Source organism: Platalea leucorodia, assembly GCF_965183815.1.
Source record: "Platalea leucorodia genome assembly, chromosome: W".
NCBI classification, from domain to species: domain Eukaryota; kingdom Metazoa; phylum Chordata; class Aves; order Pelecaniformes; family Threskiornithidae; genus Platalea; species Platalea leucorodia.
In genome coordinates, this window is record NC_138859.1 from 33,359,802 (window position 1) to 33,379,488 (window position 19,687).

General features: G+C 40.0%; 1 protein-coding gene across 4 annotated transcripts in view; it reads left to right on the forward strand.

Moving 5' to 3' along the window:
- LOC309601870 (putative global transcription activator SNF2L2) overlaps nt 1-19,687 on the forward strand; it is a gene marked incomplete at its 5' end in the record, with an annotated part of 160,288 nt that overhangs the window by 112,985 nt on the left and 27,616 nt on the right. For all 4 annotated transcript variants that reach the window (XM_082335095.1, XM_082335092.1, XM_082335094.1 and 1 more), the window contains one exon: nt 9,270-9,487. In XM_082335095.1, the coding sequence (XP_082191221.1) occupies nt 9,270-9,487 (218 nt within the window). The remainder of the gene's footprint in view (nt 1-9,269; nt 9,488-19,687) is intronic.

A 19,687-nucleotide genomic window follows, 5' to 3' on the forward strand; every position in this document is an offset into this window, starting at 1 on the left:
GGCTGTAGATATTGACATATTTCACTTATGTTTTTTGACACACTAAACAGATTGTCATCATTAAGAGACTTTTCAATTTAAAGTACGGAAAACCTATGATCAGTGTGTATTACAGCTTTCTGTGCTGCAGGTGTATAAGAAAAAACCCGAACTGATCCATTTTAAAGGTTTGGAAACTTTCAAGCAAGTCTTCTTTCTCTTATTTTCATTTCCAAGTGCCTCTGTGTTTCTTGATCCCAGTGGGATCAAAAAACTCGATGAAGACCATGTTGCAGGATTTCCATGCCTGAAAGTAAAGAATCTAAACTTACTCTCACTGAATCTATGATTTTGTTGCCCTTGAGGATTTCTTGTCATTCCTCTGCTTAAAAAAAAAAAAGTGGAGATAATGAAAATGCTTAAAAATGCTTACAAAAAGCATTAGATAATGAACGCTAATGCATATGGCTTTTCAGAATGTTAATATTGGGGTGGTAAAGAAACGAGGTTTGATCTCTAGAAAGTCTTGTCAAAACCAGGAAATTTCATAATTTTTAACTCAATTATGATTTCTAAAGCATATTAGTAAGATTTTTCATGCACAGAACTAGTCTCTGTGATTTGATAGGCAGTATTCTACCATAGTAGAACAATCACATGCTTATGTGGTTGACACTAATACACAGTGCAGCTAGGATCATAAAAGCTAGGGAAAAAAACATCAAAATGCAGAGTATATTGGGTAGACCTGCTCAAGCTCATTTTAAACTAGTTAGCTTCAGTACTGAAATACTCTGGCTATGGCAAAAGCTCAGCTTGGACTTTCATACTTTACTTCTCAGGTTGGTTTTGTACTCAAGCCATTTTCTGTCAAAAAATAATAGCCCTCAAGAAGTCATCTTTCTACCTCAAGGCAAGATCAGCTATTGCTATGTCATTCCTTACAGATGTTTGCCTAAAGGCCTCCACTGATGGAAAATTTAGAACTCCCTAAGGGAAGCTATTGCTGCGATTTAGTTTTCCCTAATACCTTATCTGAATTTCTTTGCTGGCTTTTAAGCACATCATTACTTCTTGTTCTGTTCACTGTGATCATGAAGAACAGGTTATTCACTTCTTTTTTTTCCCCAACATCTTTTTATGTCTTAAAAGACTGTTATCATACCCCTGCTTAGTCTTTTTTTCTTTGCGTTAACAACCTCTGCTCATTTGATCTGTTCCCATAGGCCCTGTTTTCTAGACCTCTGATCATTTTCATTCAACTTCCTTAAACTCTCTCCAAGTGATTAACAACTTTGTTTAGGTTTTATTCAAAGCCTGAATAAAGGGGAAGAGTTCTTTCACATAACTGCTAGGGTGTTTATACATCATGGTATAGTGTTTTTCTGTTTTCTCAGCAGTACAGACACTGACTTGTGTTCAACTTGTGATCCAGTATAAACCCTCAATCACTTTCTGTGAAACTACTCCCTATTCAATTTTTCCATATCCTTTTTTGTAAAGTTGTGGTGTGTTGACTTTAGCTGCCTGCCAAATGTCCACCCAGCCACTCTCTCACTCCCCCTCCTCAACAGGACAGGGGGAGAAAATAAGATAGAAAAGCTTATGGGGTGAGATAAGGACAGGGAGATCACTTAGCAATTACCGTCACAGGCAAAACAGACTTGACTCGGTGAAAATTAATTTAATTTGTTGCCAATTAATAATAGAGTAGCATGGCAAGAAACAAAGACAAAAGAAAAAACACCTTCCACCCCACCCCTCCCTTCTTCCCAGGTTCAACTTTACTCCTTCATTCCTGACTCTTCTACCTCCTCCCCCCACTCCAAGCAGCACAGGGGCATGGGGAATGGGGGTTGTGGTCAGTTCATAATGCTTTGTCTCTGCCACTCCTTCCTCCTCACACTCTTCTTGAAAGTTTTTTCAATTATTTTTGTTTTTATCTAGACTATTTTGTCTCTTCTTTTTTTACTTACTTATTTTCTTCATTTTGTTCCTGTTTGCTTATCTTCTACATCTTAAACTTGGAATAAAGTCTGCTTATTTCAAAATGAGAAGCATTACTCCACCCAAATAAAAGGAAAAAAAAGAAAACATAATGTTGTAGTTTAACACCAGCCGGCAACTAAGCACCACACAGCCGCTCACTCAATCCCCCCTGGTGGGATGGGGGACAGAATCAGAAGAGTAAAAGTGAGAACACTTGTGGGCTGAAATAAAGACAGTTTAATGGGTAAAGCAAAAGCTACATGCGTAAGCGAAGCAAAATAAGGAATTCATTCACTACTTCCCATTGGCAGGCAGGTGTTCAGCCATCTCCAGGAAAGCAGGGCTCCATCATGCATAACGGTTACTTGGGAAGACAAATGCCATCACTCCATTCTTCCCCCATCTTTATATACTGAGCATGACGTCATATGGTATGGAATATGCCTTTGGTCATTTGGGGTCAGCTGTCCCAGCTGTGTCCCCTCCCAACTTCTTGTGCACCCCCAGCCTACTCGCTGGTATGGTGGTGTGCAGAGCAGAAAAGGCCTTGACTCTGTGTAAGCACTGCTCAGCAATAAGGAAACCATCCCTGTATTATCAACGCTGTTTCCAGCACAAATCCAAAACATATAGTCCCATACAAGCTACTATGGAGAAAATTAACTCTATCCCAGTCAAATCCAGCACACATAAGAAAGAACATAGGAGAAAATAAGAAAGAAAGAACATGATGTGACATACGATGACTTTATTGCCATGAATTGAGATTACTTTGCAACAAAAACAAATTCCAGTTAACTCTTTATACCACTGCCCTATATGGGTATCTCATAATGTACAGAAAAAATTGGTGTTTTCATGTTTCAAAAATTTTAGAGATTTAAGAGAAATTTTTGCTACTCTGTTTATAGCTCAAAACGAAAGAAATTATTTTAATATCTTTTCAAGACAACTGGCTGTCATCACTAGATGATCACTTCCTTCTCCCTAATGGTCTTCCTTTCCTTGTGAAGTCTGTGGGTTCCAACATAATTTCTAGTGATTGTGCCCTTCTGTCTTTTTGTGCCCATAAGTTTATGAAAGGTTCACAGTTGCAAAATCAGGTTTGATAGATTAAATTTTAAAACATTGCTTACATTGCTGGATATTTCAATTATTTATTTTTAATCAGGTTGCACTGAAAAAACACCAACAACAAAACCAACCAAAAACCAGAAAATGCATTACTACTGTAGTTCATTAAAGCTGAGGTGAAATTTATCAGTGCTGGCTGTGTGTGATGCTTTACATTAAGAATATATTTTATTTGAAACATTTTTAGACAAGAAATAAAATATTGAAAATTAAAACCTTGATCCCATAAGAATTTTAAATAGGTACATATTTTTATTTTTTTATTACATGCTTTTGCTTCAAAGGTATTTGCATTGTAATAAAAGTTTATTAGAATAAATCTTCCAATCAAAATGCTTTTGTTTCAGTTTAATCCCAGCAAAATCAGTCTTGCATATCTGTTGTCTGATGCTATCTGAGTAAAAAAATAATCAGTTAAAATAACCCTATCAATCCTTGTATTATCCTCAGATGTTCAGTATCTGAATTACCTGACTTAAATGACTGATTATCTTCAGTTGTATTATCAACAGAATATCTTTGTGTCATCTGATTGGCCATGCCTGCAATATTGTGTCATTATTCTTCTTCATAGTCTTTATTAGTAATATATTGCCCTGTATGCTGTAGCATCGCAAGAACTATTCAGTTATTGCATCTCTAAGGAGATAACAAAAAAAAAATCAGATATATGGAAGCTGTAAACAGCCACAGACATCAGGAAGACCAGTGTTGAGAAACTAAACAAGATAACTGGATTTTAAAGAGAGGGCTCTTTTGAGGACTTAAAAAGTTAGATTACATGTTAGAGATAGTGTGAGCAAAAATGTAAAGCAAAGAAGGATGGGATTTCAGATAGGGCACAGAAGGAAGAAAAGTGGAATTGGTATTCAGACATCTCTGCAGGACCTGAAGGATAAAGCTGGTGAGATAAATTGGAGGGGGCAGGCTGAGAAAGCAAACTTTAATATAGGAGTAATTTTACTACCCTGGTCTCCTTGTAGTTTATATATATTGCAATCTGTATTATATTGTCATAGTATTACTGATGTGTATTATTTTGAGCACCTAATTTGAGTATACTCCATGAAATAGTGTTCTGACTACTATCAATCACATTTATTTTCGAAATATACTAAAATGTGTAATCCTTAAATGCCTGACTTTTCTGCTTGTGCACTCTGTTTTGATTGTGCATAAAATAAAATTAAAATAGAAACTAGGATGATCTGGGAGTTTCAAAGTAGAATGCTCTTCATTAGAATCCCATGCTTGAAAATAACTTCTCAGCAGTCCTGGCTAACCAGGGAGGTCCCAGTTGACTGGAGGTTAGCAAATGTGATGCCCATCTACAAGAAGGGCTGGAAGGAGGATTCGGGGAACTACAGGCTTGTCAGTGTGACCTCGGTGCCGGGGAAGGTCATGGAGCAGATCATCTTGAGTGCCATCACACAGTACATACAGGACAATGAATTGATCAGGCCCAGTCAGCATGGGTTTATGAAAGGCAGGTCCTGCTTGACTAACCTGATCTCCTTCTATGACAAGGTTACCCGCTTAGTGGATGAGGGGAAGGCTGTGGATGTTGTCTACTTGGACTTTAGTAAGGCCTTTGACACCATTTCCCACAGCATTCCCCTGGAGAAACTGGCTGCTCCTGGCTTGGATGGGCGTACTCTTTGCTGGGTAAAAAACTGGCTGGATGGCCAGGCCCAAAGAGTTCAATGGAGTCAAATCCAGTTGGCGGCCGGTCACAAGTGGTGTTCCCCAGGGCTCAGTAGTGGGGCCAGTCCTGTTTAATATCTTTATCAGTGATCTGGATGAGGGGATCAAATGTACCCTCAGAAAGTTTGCAGACGACACCAAGTTGGGCAGGAGTGTTGATCTGCTGGAGGGTAGGAAGGCCCTACAGAGGGATCTGGACAGGCTGGATCAATGGGCCAAGGCCAACTGTATGAGATTCAACAAGGCTAAATGCCGGGTCCTGCACTTGGGTCACAACAACCCCATGCAATGCTACAGGCTTGGGGAAGAGTGGCTGGAGAGCTGCCTGGCAGAAAAGGACCTGGGGGTGTTGGTGGACAGCTGGCTGAACATGAGCCAGCAGTGTGCCCAGGTGGCCAAGAGGGCCAAAGGCATCCTGGCTTGTATCAGGAATAGTGTGGCCAGCAGGACTAGGGAGGTGATTGTCCCCTTGTACTTGGCACTGGTGAGAGCACACCTTGAGTACTGTGTTCATTTTTGGGCCCCTCACTACAAGAAGGTTATTGAGATGCTGGAGCATGTCCAAAGAAGGACAATGAAGTTGGTGAAGGGTCTAGAGCACAAGTCTTATGAGGAGCAGCTGAGGGAACTGGGGTTGTTTAGTCTGGAGAAGAGGAGGCTGAGGGGAGACCTTATGGCTCTCTACAACTACCTGAAAGGAGGTTGTAGCAACATGGGTGTCAGTCTCTTCTCCCTAGTAATGAGTGATAGGACTAGAGGAAATGACCTCAAGTTGTGCCATTGGCGGTTTAGATTGGATATTAGGAAAAATTTCTTCACTGAAAGGGTGGTCAGGCATTGGAACAGGCTGCCCAGGGAAGTGGTTCAATCTCCATCCCTGGAGGTATTTAAAAGACGTGTAGATGTGGTGCTTAGGGTCATGGTTTAGTGGTGGACTTGGCAGTCCTAGGTTAACAGTTGGACTTGATCTTAAGGGTCTTTTCCAACCTAAATGATTCTATGATTCTATGATTCTATTCTAATATATCATCTCCTTTCTTAGGATATTTTGTTGTTTGAAACTCAGGATCCTGCTGGTTTAAAAAAAAGAAGAAAAGCTTTGAGTCCCATGAAACTTATGATTACAGGCTAATAGTGTAGGTCTTGTGTCCCAGCCATCAGTGGTTTACCTCTTACTGCTACCCTAGCTTGCTAGAAGAAGTTGTTGGGGAATCCATTCAGCATAGCAGGAAGTAGTTCTATAAATGGTATGCCTTTGCCCTAGGAAAAGTTCAGACTTTAGGATACTGTGCATTGTTAGATTTATTTCTTTTTAAGAAATTAGGAAGCTGATTTTTCTGTTCAATTGTATTTTGTATGCCTTCAGTGAAAATACTGAATTAGATAATTAGCATTGTGGTGGGTTAGCCTTGGCTGGCTGCCAGGTGCCCATCAAGCTGCTCTCTCACTCCCCCTCCTCAGGGAGAGAAAATAAGGTTAAAAACTTGTGGGTCAAAATAAAGGCAGTTGAATAAAGAAAAGCAAAGGCCACACGCAGAAGCAAAAGAAAACAAAAAGATTTATCCTCTACTTCCCATCAGCAGTCCATGTCCAGCCACTTCCTGGGAAGTAGGGCCTCAGTACATGTAGTGGTTGTTTCAGAAGACAAATGCCTTAATAACAAATGCCCCCCACTCCTCTTCCATTCAGCTAGCTACAAATACAAAGCACAGCACTACTGAGGGCTGCTATGGGGTGTGTGATTTTTAGTGCTTTCACTAAAACCTTTTTTAAGGAAAATTGTCTGAATTTACATGTCTGCACAAAATTTTAAGATGTAATTATAATAATAGATTTCTATAGTATTATCCAAATAATTTTTAATATTCATTTGCAGATTTATAGTGTGCTGGCAATTAATTCATTGTATACTACTCATTAATTTACAGAGTGGAAGAGCAAATGTCACAATTTGCCTGTTCTTTCTTTTCTTTTTTTTTTACACTGCATTGACCAACATCATTTAAAAAAAAACCAACCCCAACCATTCATTTGACTTTGATCTTACCCTCCACAACAATTTTTCAAAATAGTATATATCTTAAGTAACAACTGTATGCACAGTTCTAAATGAGATGTTATTACTCAAGGGTGGTGACAACACAATTGATTTGGAGGGCATGGGGGGGAACATTTGGCAAGAAAATTTTTTTTTGTTTTGGTTAATGAGTGAATATCCATTTTCTAAAGCACATTGCATCAAAATGCTAACCTTGTTTTTTGTTTCTTGTCATCCTGAGTATTTTGTTGTATTAGTTGTAATAACCAAAATCTAATCTGTTCTGTACAGAACAATAAAAAGTATTGTTTGCATTTTAAAACTGTATTTATTGCATACAATCTATTTTAGTTTTAAAATCATACATGAAATTGACCAATTTTGCTCTTACAATTAAAATGCTAACAAGAATTGGTAACTGCCCAGCTAAAAATCTAGAATCTAAGTGCCTAGAATAATAAGAGAAAAATATGATAAGTAGTTGTCAATATTAAAGCAAGCTGAAGGAAGAAGGCCTTGGGCCTTGTAGTAGGTAGAATGAAACAGCAGATTTGAGTATCTACAATCCTTTCGGTATTAAATTTTCACTAAAATAAAATTACTTGTATCTGAAAACATAGCCTTTCCCCAGCTCTCTTTTTTTTTCCCGATCAGCTGATGAAGAGACTAGCAGCTCGCTGCTTTGCTGGTTTGTTAATTTTATCCCCACTAACTGATTTCTGATAGCTGGCCTGCTGATAGTGGTAAGGTAAATAACCTTTTTCATTGCAGTCTTGAAGGTTCAGTAGAACTACATCACAGGAATGTGTAGGTGTATAAGACATCAAAAGCTGGTGTTCTCTGTATTTCGATGTGCAACTGAATGCTTAAGGAGAGCAATGACATTAACTGTTGACAGCCTTGTATGCTGTATTTATTATTTTTAGCTTCTCAAATTTGTGGAGAAATTTCCTTTTCTTAATCTTGGCTAGCTGCAGTGGTGTATGGTGGGTGACCTGATTTAACCAAATGAATATTAATGAGTTTTTGTGCAGTTTTTTCCTTACTTATTCTTCCTAACTCATCAGATCTCAAGCCTTCTTCATAGTGGCTATCTGAATGCTTGAAAGCATGATGGAAATTGTCTTTTGATTATTAAGGCCTTGTTTCAGGCTGTCCCTCAGGATTCTGTGTTCATGTTTGTTCTATGGATTTGCACATTAGAGAATGAATAGGAAATAGATTTTGAAATCCCACTAGTGGTTTTTAATATGCCAGGTTGTTTTGCATAGTGAACCAGGTTTTGTTCATAAAATGTTTTTCAAGAGACACTGCACGCAAATGAAATAAATTATGTCTGGACTGTAATCAGTCTTTTTATTCTCATATGATCATAAATATTAGTCATGTTTGGTTCTATAGAGAAATGAAGGTGCCTTATGATTATAGCTCCTTCAGCTATGAGAAATGATTGATTAGTATTTGCATGTATTCAAGGCAATAATAAGAGGCAAGAGGGACAAATATCAACATCAGTTATGCTCCAGAAAGCATTAATCAGAAAGACTACTTTTAAGATTTTTTTTTTTCCTTTTAGTTTCTTATGGCTCAATATATTTTTTATCTGTTTATGGGATTTTTTCTCCCCAAAGAAAAAAGTTCAGCTTTCTGTTTTTTCACCTGGATCTGTTGTTAGTGTATGAACAGGTTCCCTTTATGCCTGGTTTGCTTTCATAGAGATTTTATCTCTCTACCTGGTGCTGCCGGCTCTGGTTAAAAGCACGCATTTGCGGGTAATTGAAGCTGTTATTTTTTTGTGGCTATGTGTGTGTTTTTTCTTTTTTCATTCTATCATGAGTGCTCTTTACTGTAAAACACTATTGTAAGTTCTTCTGCCTCTTTATTGATTGTTATTTTAAATGAAAATTATACATTTTAGATATGGTTTTAACTGTTAGGTCACTTAAATTCTTTGAAAGAGAAGCTGAGTCTAGTATGCTACTACATAAAGTGTGTGTGTGTCTGCATGCAAAAAAACATATTAAAAAACTGTAATCTCTTTCATTGGAAGCTGAGCATGGTGTGAACTATCCTGTCTGTAAACATGCACATCAGAGTCTTTTCTCTTGAACTACATTCTCTAGGACTGCTACTAAAGTGAACAAATTGATGCAAGCCCTCATATATATGAAATTCAGGATCAGATGAATATGTATTCAGGTGGTAGGGTTCTTTATATAACTAATTTAGTTTTAGTGTCTTATTGTTTGTCAGTAACTGAATTTCTTTTTGAAATCTTTTTTATAAATAGACCGAGCATTTAATGTTGAATTATCTATATCTTGTTACGTTGTATTTTTCTTGGGTTTTTTTTAAATATTTGTTAATTGTCTTTGCATATTTCTCTTTTGGGTTTTTTGGGTATTTTGGAAACCATGGTTGTCAGGCAATTGAAGACGGCAATTTGGAAGAAATGGAAGAGGAAATCCGGCTTAAAAAACGGAAGAGACGAAGAAATTTGGATAAGGATTCTGGGAAAGAGGATGGGGAGAAAGCAAAGAAAAGAAGAGGCAGACCTCCTGCAGAGAAGTTGTCACCCAACCCACCTAAATTGACAAAACAGATGAATGCCATTATCGATACTGTGATAAACTACAAAGACAGGTGAGCTCAGCCTTTTTTGGTTTTGGCAAATAATTTCTGGAAACTTAATCCTGTGTAAGTTTCAATTGTGGTTATTTATTAATAAATAAAATAATTCCATTTAGGGCCTGATCTTGTAAGTCTTCCTCTACATAGAGGGCTTTTTAAAGAATCTGGTTGATCAAAACTTGTCAAAATGTAATTTAAAAGATGGGCATATCGTGTCTGCTTAGAAATGCCACTGTCCTGTTTAGTAGATATATTTCAGTACTGCAGGTTTGGGAAGGGGTTTTCTTTACCTTAATGGAGTATTCTGTCTTAATAATTATATAAATAATTTTAAATGCGTGGATATAGTTTTGTCAATACAAGTTCTCACCATGACACTTAAGAATACTCCCAAAATATTTATGGTTTGCCTGATGAACACTTGACTTTTCAAAGGAAAAAATGTAGAAATACTGAGCACTAGTAGGTTGTTCATAAATGAGACTGATTTGTCCTTAAAACCCAATTTTCAACATATATATACATTTCACATGTTAGACAATTGAATCTCAGGAAGAAATATAACTAACTTCTAATCCAAACTGAAGTTGTGAGATTTTTATTTTGCTGACTTTCCAACTGAAAATCATCTTTTTTATTGAGAAACGGCTCATCTTCAGCTATTGCTTAATAGCAACTCTGCATCAGGCTTCAGCTATGTGGGGAACTTGTACTGTTTGATCTCAGGTTTCTGATTTACTTAAATTGGTGCAACCTTCCTGTGTAGACATTCCTATTTTGCCATTCATTTATTTACTTAAGTTGAATAAGAAGCAAGTGTAAACTAAATCAACATAAAATTCATTCAAAAAGAAGGTGTTTTTCACACCAGAGGAGCTGCACCGGTGTAACCTATTTGGTTTCTGATTTGAGTACCTAATTTACTACAATTTTTATATAAACAAGCTTTTCAGAGTGTGTGGCTTCAAATGGCAGGATACATGTTTTCCTTTTTGCAGCTACAGTTTGATCTGTGCTTGTACAGAGATAACTTGAGCAATATACAATAAAGGATTTAGAGTGATGATACCTTACTTTTTAGGCACATAACTGCAGAAGTGGACTCCAGATCATCCTGTGATCCATAAGTTCTCTTTAGAGCATGTTGAAAAGTTTATTGCTTCAAAATGGGTTACAAAAATGAGCACGATGAGCAGGAGCTGCCTAAAAGGTCAGCAACATTCATTTTGCTGTGGCTTTTAACCAGCAGAAAAGCTGGGAAGAGTGGAGTGTTTTAAATTCAGGCATTCCAATCAGAGCTGCAAGAAATTATCTCTTTCCATTTAGGGTCCCTAGCCTTGGACCTTTTCCAGAAGGCAAGCACTTCTGGTCAGAGCTCCTACTTTTAATTTTAAACATAGCAGGCTTAAGTCACTTCTACCTTCCTCCTATGTATCATAGCTCAGTGGTTAAAGCACTCACTTAAGAAGTAGGAGATTTGGGCATTTTGCTTCCTCTGCCCAGTAAGTTCAAATGGATTAGAGGAGCATTTTCAGGATTGGCCGTTTCAGAATGAGTTTTATTTTAGCCATTTGAACCCTTGAATTCGAGGGGGAGGCTTTTTTGTTTTTTCAACTCTGGGGTTTTGGGGCAAGTATAGAGGGACAGATTCATTAGAAAGGGAGCAGGCCATGAAGCTTCATTTTTTCATGCATTTAGTATTTGAATGCTTAAAACTGTTTACATCTTCAAAAGTTTTCAGTACTAGTAAATGTTTCATCTCTACTTTATGAAAGTCCAAAGGGTTAATCTAGACCAAAGGTTGATCAGGAGACATCCACCCAAAAGTATTAGTGGCTCTGGCCTGAGTTGTTTCCTTAAAAGCAAATTTGCACTCTTTATCACAGCTAATAAGCCAGGAGAAAAAAAATCAAGAAAAATATTACTAGGAGTAAACTACTAAACATCTCTGTGCTTTCTCTCATGCTTCCCCTCACACTTGAGCTTCTTGTACTCTGAACCACTTCTCTGTTCTACTTAAAATCTTTCTTTTAAAAAAATGTCTTTTTCCATGATGCTTACAAAACTCTTGAATACAAGTTGGCTGCTTATGTATGGAGACCTCTGCATAATGTGGACAAGGGGGAGGATTCCCTATATACTTCCTCCACTGTCATGACTTGTCTTAGAGTTCTGTTGTAAGCATTTTGGGGCAGGGACAGTCTTTTTCTTATGTATTCGAACAGCATCCAACAAAACAGGATGGGTTGCCTACATTTAGGATTTCTAAAGGCTATAATAATGCAAATAATAAACCAAAGGTTGCGCTATACAGTTATTAAATTGAGGTAAAAATAAAGTCAAATAGACAAATTAGCAATATTTGAGATAAATATTCAATGTAGTCAAATACAGTATATAATTCCTTTAAATCTTGTGACAGGAAATTCAAAGAAGTAGATATCCAGTTATTTGTAAATCCCAATTAAAGGCCTTTACCCAAGGCAGTAAAAGCTAGCTTAGCTGGGTGTATGTTTTAGTACAGAAATCAAATTACTGTTTCTCTCTGCCATGTCCTCAGAACAAATGAAAACTTCCTTCTTAGATTCCCTATTATATGCAGGGATATTTAGCAACTAGCATGCTTCCTTTTCTTCCCATTCCACATTCCAACATAAGTACAGATTTTAATGAAACATTCCAATAAGTATAAGCTTAGTAGTCTTTGCAGAGCAATTTATAGCTGCCAGCTGAGTTTCTCTCAATTGTTTCACAAAACTAGGTAACTCACTAACTTACTGAATGGATTTATGCTGAGATGCTTTTTTTCTGGCACCCTAACTACATGAAGACTTTAAGGGCCTTCTTCCACACACGAGTTTCCTGATATCTGGGGTGTCTCCCAAGTAATAAGGAATCCTCTCTTTCAGAAGTGTTAAATACATTCCTTTCCTTTCTCCTCATCCCCTCCCCCCCCTTGACAGCTTTCAGTTTTGTCTGGTAGGGCAGGGATGTTTTAACATTACATTTTTTTCTCTTTATGAATTTAAAAATGTTAGTCTAGGCTCTAAATTTGATAGTTTAGAATACAGAATGAAACTAGAAGCAAGAGAAAACAAGATAAGAAAGCTGGACAAAATCCTCTGACTTCAAGGAAAAAAATGTCTTAAGTAAAAGGAAGCTTATGACTGAGAAGGAGAATTTCATTGTATTAACTTTTCTGACTTCTCTTTTTGTTGTTGTTGCTATCATCTGCCAACAGGAAACCTGGTTATAGAAAAAAACTTTGAATTAAGTGCTCAAGTTCCATAGAACCATAGAATAATTCAGGTTGGAAGGGACCTCAGGAAGTCTCTGGGCCAAATTCCTGCTCAAAGCAGGGTCAGTTATGAGACCAGACCACATTGCTCAGAGCTTGATCCAGTCTTGAAGACCTCTAGGGATGGAGACTGCACAAACTCTCTGAGCAACCTGTTCCATTGTTTTGCTGTCCTTGTGGTAAAAATTTTTTTCCTCATATCCAGTCTGAACTTCTTCAAATTTTGCCCATTGTCTCTCTCATCCTCCTGCTATGCACTGCTGAAGAGCCTGGCTCCATCTTCTTAGTAAATTCTTCATATGTATTGGGAAGCTACTATCAGGTCTCCCGAAGCCTTCTCTTCTTCAGGCTGAACAAGCCCAGTTCCCGCAGCTTCTCTTCACAGGGCATGTGCTCCAGCCCTGTGACCATCTCAGTGGCCCTCTGCTGAACTCACCCCAGTTCATCAATGTTTTTCCTTTATTGGGGGACACAAATCCTGATGCAGTCTTCTGGATGTGGTCCAAGGAGTGCTGATTAGAGGGGGATGATCCCTTCCTTCAGTCTACTGGCTATGCTCCTGTTAATCCAGCCCAGGATGCTGTTGGCTGTCTTTGCTGCCAGGGCACGCTGCTTGCTCATGTTCAGCCAGTCAATCCCCAGCCTGTATCATTATAAGATGTTCTTCCTTCCCAGGTGCAGGACTTGGCACTTGTCCTTGTTGAATTTCATAAGGTTCCTGTTGGCCTATCCTTCCAGCCTGTCTAGGTCCCTCTGGATGGCAGTCCTGCCCTAGAGTATATCAACTGGAACCCAACTCTACCCCACCCCCCCAGCTTGGTGTCATCTGAAAACTTACCTCTTCCAGGTCATTGATAAAGATGTTAAACAGGACAGGTCCCAGGATAGACTCTACTTGTTACTAGCCTCCAGGTACAGTAACCATTAACCACTACCTTCTGAGCCTTATCATCTAAGCAGTTTTTTACCCATCTGGTTGTCCACTCATCCAGACCATAATGTACTTACTTGGATACAAGAATATTGTGGCAGACAGTGTCAAAAGCTTTGCTAAAGTCAAGGTAAATAACATCCAGTCTTCTCCCCTCATCCACAAATCCAGTCATTTTATCATAGGAGGCAATCAGGTTGGACAGGCATGACTTACCCTAGGTAAATCCATGTTGACTCTTACCAGTCACTGCCTTTTCCTTCATGTGCCCAGAAATGTGTTTCAAGAGGACTTGTTCCATGTTTTTCTCAGGGACTGAAGTGAGACTGACTGTCATTTTGGCCTTTTGGGGGATTGGGTTCATCATCTTTCTCCAGTTGTCAGGGACTTCCCACAATCTCCATGACTTTTCAAAGATGATAGAGAGTGTCCTCACAGTGACATCAGCCAGCTCTTTCAGCATCTTCAGGTGCATCCCATCTGGTCCCATGGATTTGTATGGGTCAAGCTCTCTCAAGTAATCCCTGACTCTCTCCCTGTTGGTTGTTCTCCTCCTTGAATCCTTTATCTAATCACAAAGGCCTAGGAGACCTTGTTGGTGAAGGCTGAGACAAAGAAGACATTAAGTACCTTAGTCTTATAGTTGTCCGCTCCATTGAGCAATGGTCCTACATTTTCCTTGTTCAGCCTTTTACTACTAATGTAGCAGTAAGAAGCTCTTTTTGCTGTCCTTGGTGCCCCTTGCAAGCATCAACTCTAGGTGAATTTTGGCTTTCCTATTACCACCCCTGCATGCTTGGGCAATGTTTCAAAATTCATCCTTTGAAGTCTGTCCTCACTTCCACCTTCTGCATGCATCCTTTATGCATTGGAGCTCAGTCGTGAGTTCCCTGTTCAGCCAAGCTGGTCTCCTGATTTTCTGAGCATCAGAATGGATCTTTCTAGCACGTGGAGGAGGTTGCCCTTAAAGACCTGACAGCTTTCCTGAGCTCCTTTGCTTTTCAGAGCTGACTCCTATGTGATCCCACCTACCAGTTCCCTGAATAAGCCCAAGTCTGCCCTCCTGAAGTCCAGGGTCTGTACTCCGTTTCTTTCATTCCTCACTCCCCTCAGGATCTTAAACTTCACGATTTCATGGTCACTACAGCCAAAGCTGCCATTTTATCATATCCCTGAGTAGTTCTTCCTTGTTCATGAGTAGCAGAACCAGGAAAGAATCACCACTGGCTAGCCCCTCTAGTACCTGTTTCAAGTAGTTATCACTGGCACTCTCCAGAAACCTCCTAGATTGCTTGTGTTGCTCTGTGTTGTCCTTCCAGCAGATGTCAAGGCAATTAAAGCCCCCCCTCAAGAACCACGTCCTGAGATCTGGAGGCTTCCTCAAATTTTTTAAAGACGACTTTGTCTGCTTTCTCACCCTGATCGGGTGGTCTGTGACAAACTCCCACCATGAGGTCACCCTTACCATCTTGTCCTCTGATCCTGACCCACAAGCTCTCAACCATCCCATTGCCCATTCCATAGAACTCCATACATTTGAGCTACTCATTCACATAGAGGGCACCTCCCTCCTAGTCTTCCCTGCCTGTATTTCCTAAAGAGCCTGTATCCATCCATCACAGAGCTCCAATCACGCAAACTCTCCCATCACATCTCAGTTATTCCAGTGATGTCATAGTTCTGCATATACATGTGGAGCTCTAATTTCTCCTGCTTATTTCCCAGGCTGTATGCATTTATGCACATATACTTGAGGTGGGCCTCCTTTCACCCTGTTTTATTGTTCCTGAGGTCTCTCTTGTATCTGTTGCCCTGCAGCCTTTGCTTTCCACCCCATTCACCATTTCTTCACTTAACTGTGGGTTGTAATCTTCCAACCCTGATGTTTGTAGTTTAAAGCTCTCTTCACCAGGTTGGTCAACCTGTTGGCAAAGATGCTCTTTCCCAACTTCTGAGGGGGGGGGAAGAGAGAGAGCGAGCAGAGAGCAGAGAGAATAGAGATTGGTCATTCTTGCTATTAATGATAACTGGAGAACACTTGATTTTGTACAGGTGTGTATTTATTGGGTAATATTTTTTGGATATGTAAATAACATTGACTATGTTATCTACTAGGCTCTAAAGTTATAAACTAAAAGCTACAAAGGGAAGGATGAGGAAATCATATTATGACATTATACACTAGAAGCTACAAGGTGAAGGATGAGGAGATAGAGGAAGAAAAGGGTGATTCACATGTCAAGAGCACTTTCCACAAGAATTCCAACGTGACAGACAGTAATTTAGCATCTGCCAGTGCAAGGGTGTGAGAAAAGAGCACTTGGGACATCAGAGTAAGGGCACTGTCACAGCAATCTTGGGGGTGTATAGATGAAAGGTTAAAGAGGTGAGAGTGAAAAGTAGGCTACAGAACTGGAAATGAAAGGCCCTCAGTATTGCACAGGGTAAGACATCTAAGTCACCACGAAACACTCAAGCATTTTCCCTTCATGTGCAGGTTTGAGAACACTACCTGGGCCCCCATGCCCTTCACCCTCACGCTTGATACACTCAGGGTCTTCACTGGCAGTATTGTTGCGTGTACAGATGAGCAGACAGGAATAATAGTCCAAGAGTCGGATAAGCCTCCATGGTCTCTCTGCAACATCCCAGATCCAAGTGCCTGGTAAGCAGCAAACCTCCTGAGACATCAGGTCAGGTTGGCAGATGGGTGCCTCTACTACATGCAATATCAACCTCCTTTTCTTCTTTGTGCAGACGCTTGGTTGAGGCTTAGTTGGCTCTGACACCTTCCCTGAATGTGGTTCTTCTTCACCTGTTGCCAGGTGTTGTGGTTTAACCCCAGCTAGAAACTAAGCACCACACAGCTGCTTGCTCACTCCCCCCTGGTGGGATGGGGGAGAGAATCAGAAGAGTAAAAGGGAGAAAACTCATGGGTTGAGATAAAAACAGTTTAATAGGGAAAGCAAAAGTTGCGCGTGCAAGCAAAGCAAAACAAGGAATTCATTCACTATTTCCCATTGGCAGACAGGTGTTCAGCCATCCCCAGGAAAGCAGGGCTCCATCATGCGTAACAGTAACTTGGGAAGACAAACGCCATAACTCCGAATGTCCCCCCCTTCCTTCTTCTTCCCCCAGCTTATATACTGGGAATGACATCATATGGTATGGAATAGCCCTTTGGCCAGTCTGGGTCAGCTGTCCTGGCTGTGCTCCCTCCCAGCTTCTTGTGCACCTGGCAGAGCATGGGAAGCTGAAAAGTCCTTGACTTAGCATAAAGACTATTTAGCAACAACTAAAACATCAGTGTCTTATCAACATTATTCTCATCCTAAATCCAAAACACAGCACTATACCAGCTACTAGGAAGAAAATTAACTCTATCCATCCCAGTTGAAACCAGGACAGGCATTGTACCTGTTCTGTAACTGCAGAACCAGAGGTGGAGAAGCAGCCTTAGATGTGGTGCCAGAAGTGATAACTTTCCAGCCTCCCTCATCTTGGGAGTTTCCATCCACCATTTCTTTGAGGGTAGTCTCTATCTGTCGCTCCTTCCTTGCAACGTAGGGCTTGGGTTCTTGACTCTGAGAGTCTCTGCAAAGAGCCTGTCAATATCCTGCTCATTCTCCCTGATGGTGTGCAGCCTTCTCACCTCCTCTTGCAGCTCCTTCATCTGATGATTCAGTGCTTCAACCAGATCACACCTCCCAGTCGTCTCATCAGAGGCCTCAACCCAGACAGAATTCCTAAGGGTGGATGCCGGCATCCAGGTCTCTGGCTTCAGGGAGTGCCTGGGGCCTCCTCCTGGGGCTGCAGACACCGAGAGTCCTGGATGGCAGCATTCTCCCTTAGGCCCAAGTGCAAGGTCCTGCACCTGGGTCAGGGCAACCCCCGGTATCAATACAGGCTGGGGGATGAAGGGATTGAGAGCAGCCCTGCAGAGAAGAATTCGGGGATACTGGTGGATGAAAAATTGGACATGAACTGGCAATGTGCGCTCGCAGCCCAGAAAGCCAATTATATCCTGGGCTGCATCAAAAGAAGCGCACCCAGCAGGTCAAGGGAAGTAATTCTCCCCCTCTACACCACTCTTGTGAGACCCCATCTGGAGTGGGGTCCAGCTCTGCGGTCCCCAGTACAAGAAAGACATGGACCTGTTTGTTAGAGCAGGTCCAGAGGAGGTCCATGAAAATGATCAGAGGGCTGGAACACCTTTCCTCTGAAGAAAGGCTGAGAGAGTTGGGGTTGTTCAGCCTGGAGAAGAGAAGGCTCCAGGGAGACCTTATTGCAGCCTTTCAATACTTGAAGGGGGCTTATAAGAAAGACAGAGAAAGACTTTTTATCAGGGCCTGTAGTGACAGGACAAGGGGCAATGGTTTTAAACTGAAAGAGGTTAAATTTAGATTGGACAAAAAGGAAGAAATCTTTTATGATGAGGGTGGTGAGACACTGGAACAGGTTTCACAGAGAAGTTGTGGATGCCCCATCATTGGAAGTGTTCAAGGTCAGGTTGGATGGGGCTTTGAGCAACCCGATCTAGTGAAAGATGTCCCTGCCCATGGCAGGGTGGTTGGACTAGATGATCTTTAAGGTCCCTTTCAACCCAAACCATTCTATGATTCTGTGATTCTGTCTGGGACAGTTGAAATGTTTTTCTCAAGGAAGACAGCAGTCTTGTGGGAAATAGCTGCAGCTCTAACTGAATCAAGCAGAATAATTATAAAGCCTATCCTCTAGATAGCATGAGGAAAAATAAAACGATCTCTTAGAGTAAGAAGTGTAGGGGGAAAGTGAGAATTGCTAAGTCAGGTGAATTAAAATTTGCAAAGAACGTTAAAACATATAGACAAAGGCTCTTCAGCTGTATGAATAAAAAGAGACTGAGAAAAGACATAGAGCTATCATGCATTGTTGATGGCATACAGATTAAATAAAGATTACATAGTTATAATTCTGAAGTTTTACTTTTCAGTAAGGATGATAATATGAAAGGGAAGATGAGCGGTGGTAGTGAGAAGATAGATAGATATTAAAATTGCCATCTACAAGAGGGAAGCAAAAGTCAATCAGTTAAAGCACTCAGTTGTGGGGACGAGTCAAATAATATAAATCCCAGGATTTTGAAGGAATTGATATCTAGTCAGTGGTCTAATAGCCAGATAGGTTGTGCCAGACTAACATGATAACTCATTTTGTAAATGAAAGATATTTTATCAAAGGGAGCATGGTAAATTTAATATAGATGGATTTTAGTAAAGCATTTGATATGATACCACAAGAAAATTGTTAGTTAAGATGAAAAAAGAGGAGTGTAATGCAAGATTTCTAAGATGTATGAGGACTTGGATAAAGATGTGACTAAAAGCAATGTTGAAAGAGGAACCATTAGGCTGGAAGGAAGACAACACTGAAGTTCTTGAAAGATTTGTGTTGGGATGGATTGTAATATATTAATGATATTCATTTAATATCCACCTGATCATGGGCCTGATCCATTATATGAAAAATCAAGCTTAGTTGTGAAGTCTTGGCTAGCAGGGGACAAAGGACAAGAAACAAACACTTCTGTAAAGTAAAGCCCATCTGCCACAGGGAAAAACTACTCAACTCACATGGTTTAAACCAAATCAGGTGGTTTATTGATTTATTAGCAACACATGATTAATTTGCAATCAGTGAACTACATTCAGGATCCATATCAGCAATATAACAGAAAAAACACAATACCAGACACACACAGAAGTTCAGTAAACACCTACACCTGGACACCCAAAACCCTTCTGTAACTAATCCCAAAATACCCCCCCCCCCCCTAATTTCAGCTGGTGACTTTTGAACCAAAAGCAAATCCATCTATACGGGGTATCACTTTTCATGTTGTTTGTGGACACTGCCACTTTCTATCCCCATACATTTCACAATTGCTTAAACTAATCATATCAGCTTGTTGTATACCAGAAATGTTGGGTGCAACACTGCACCA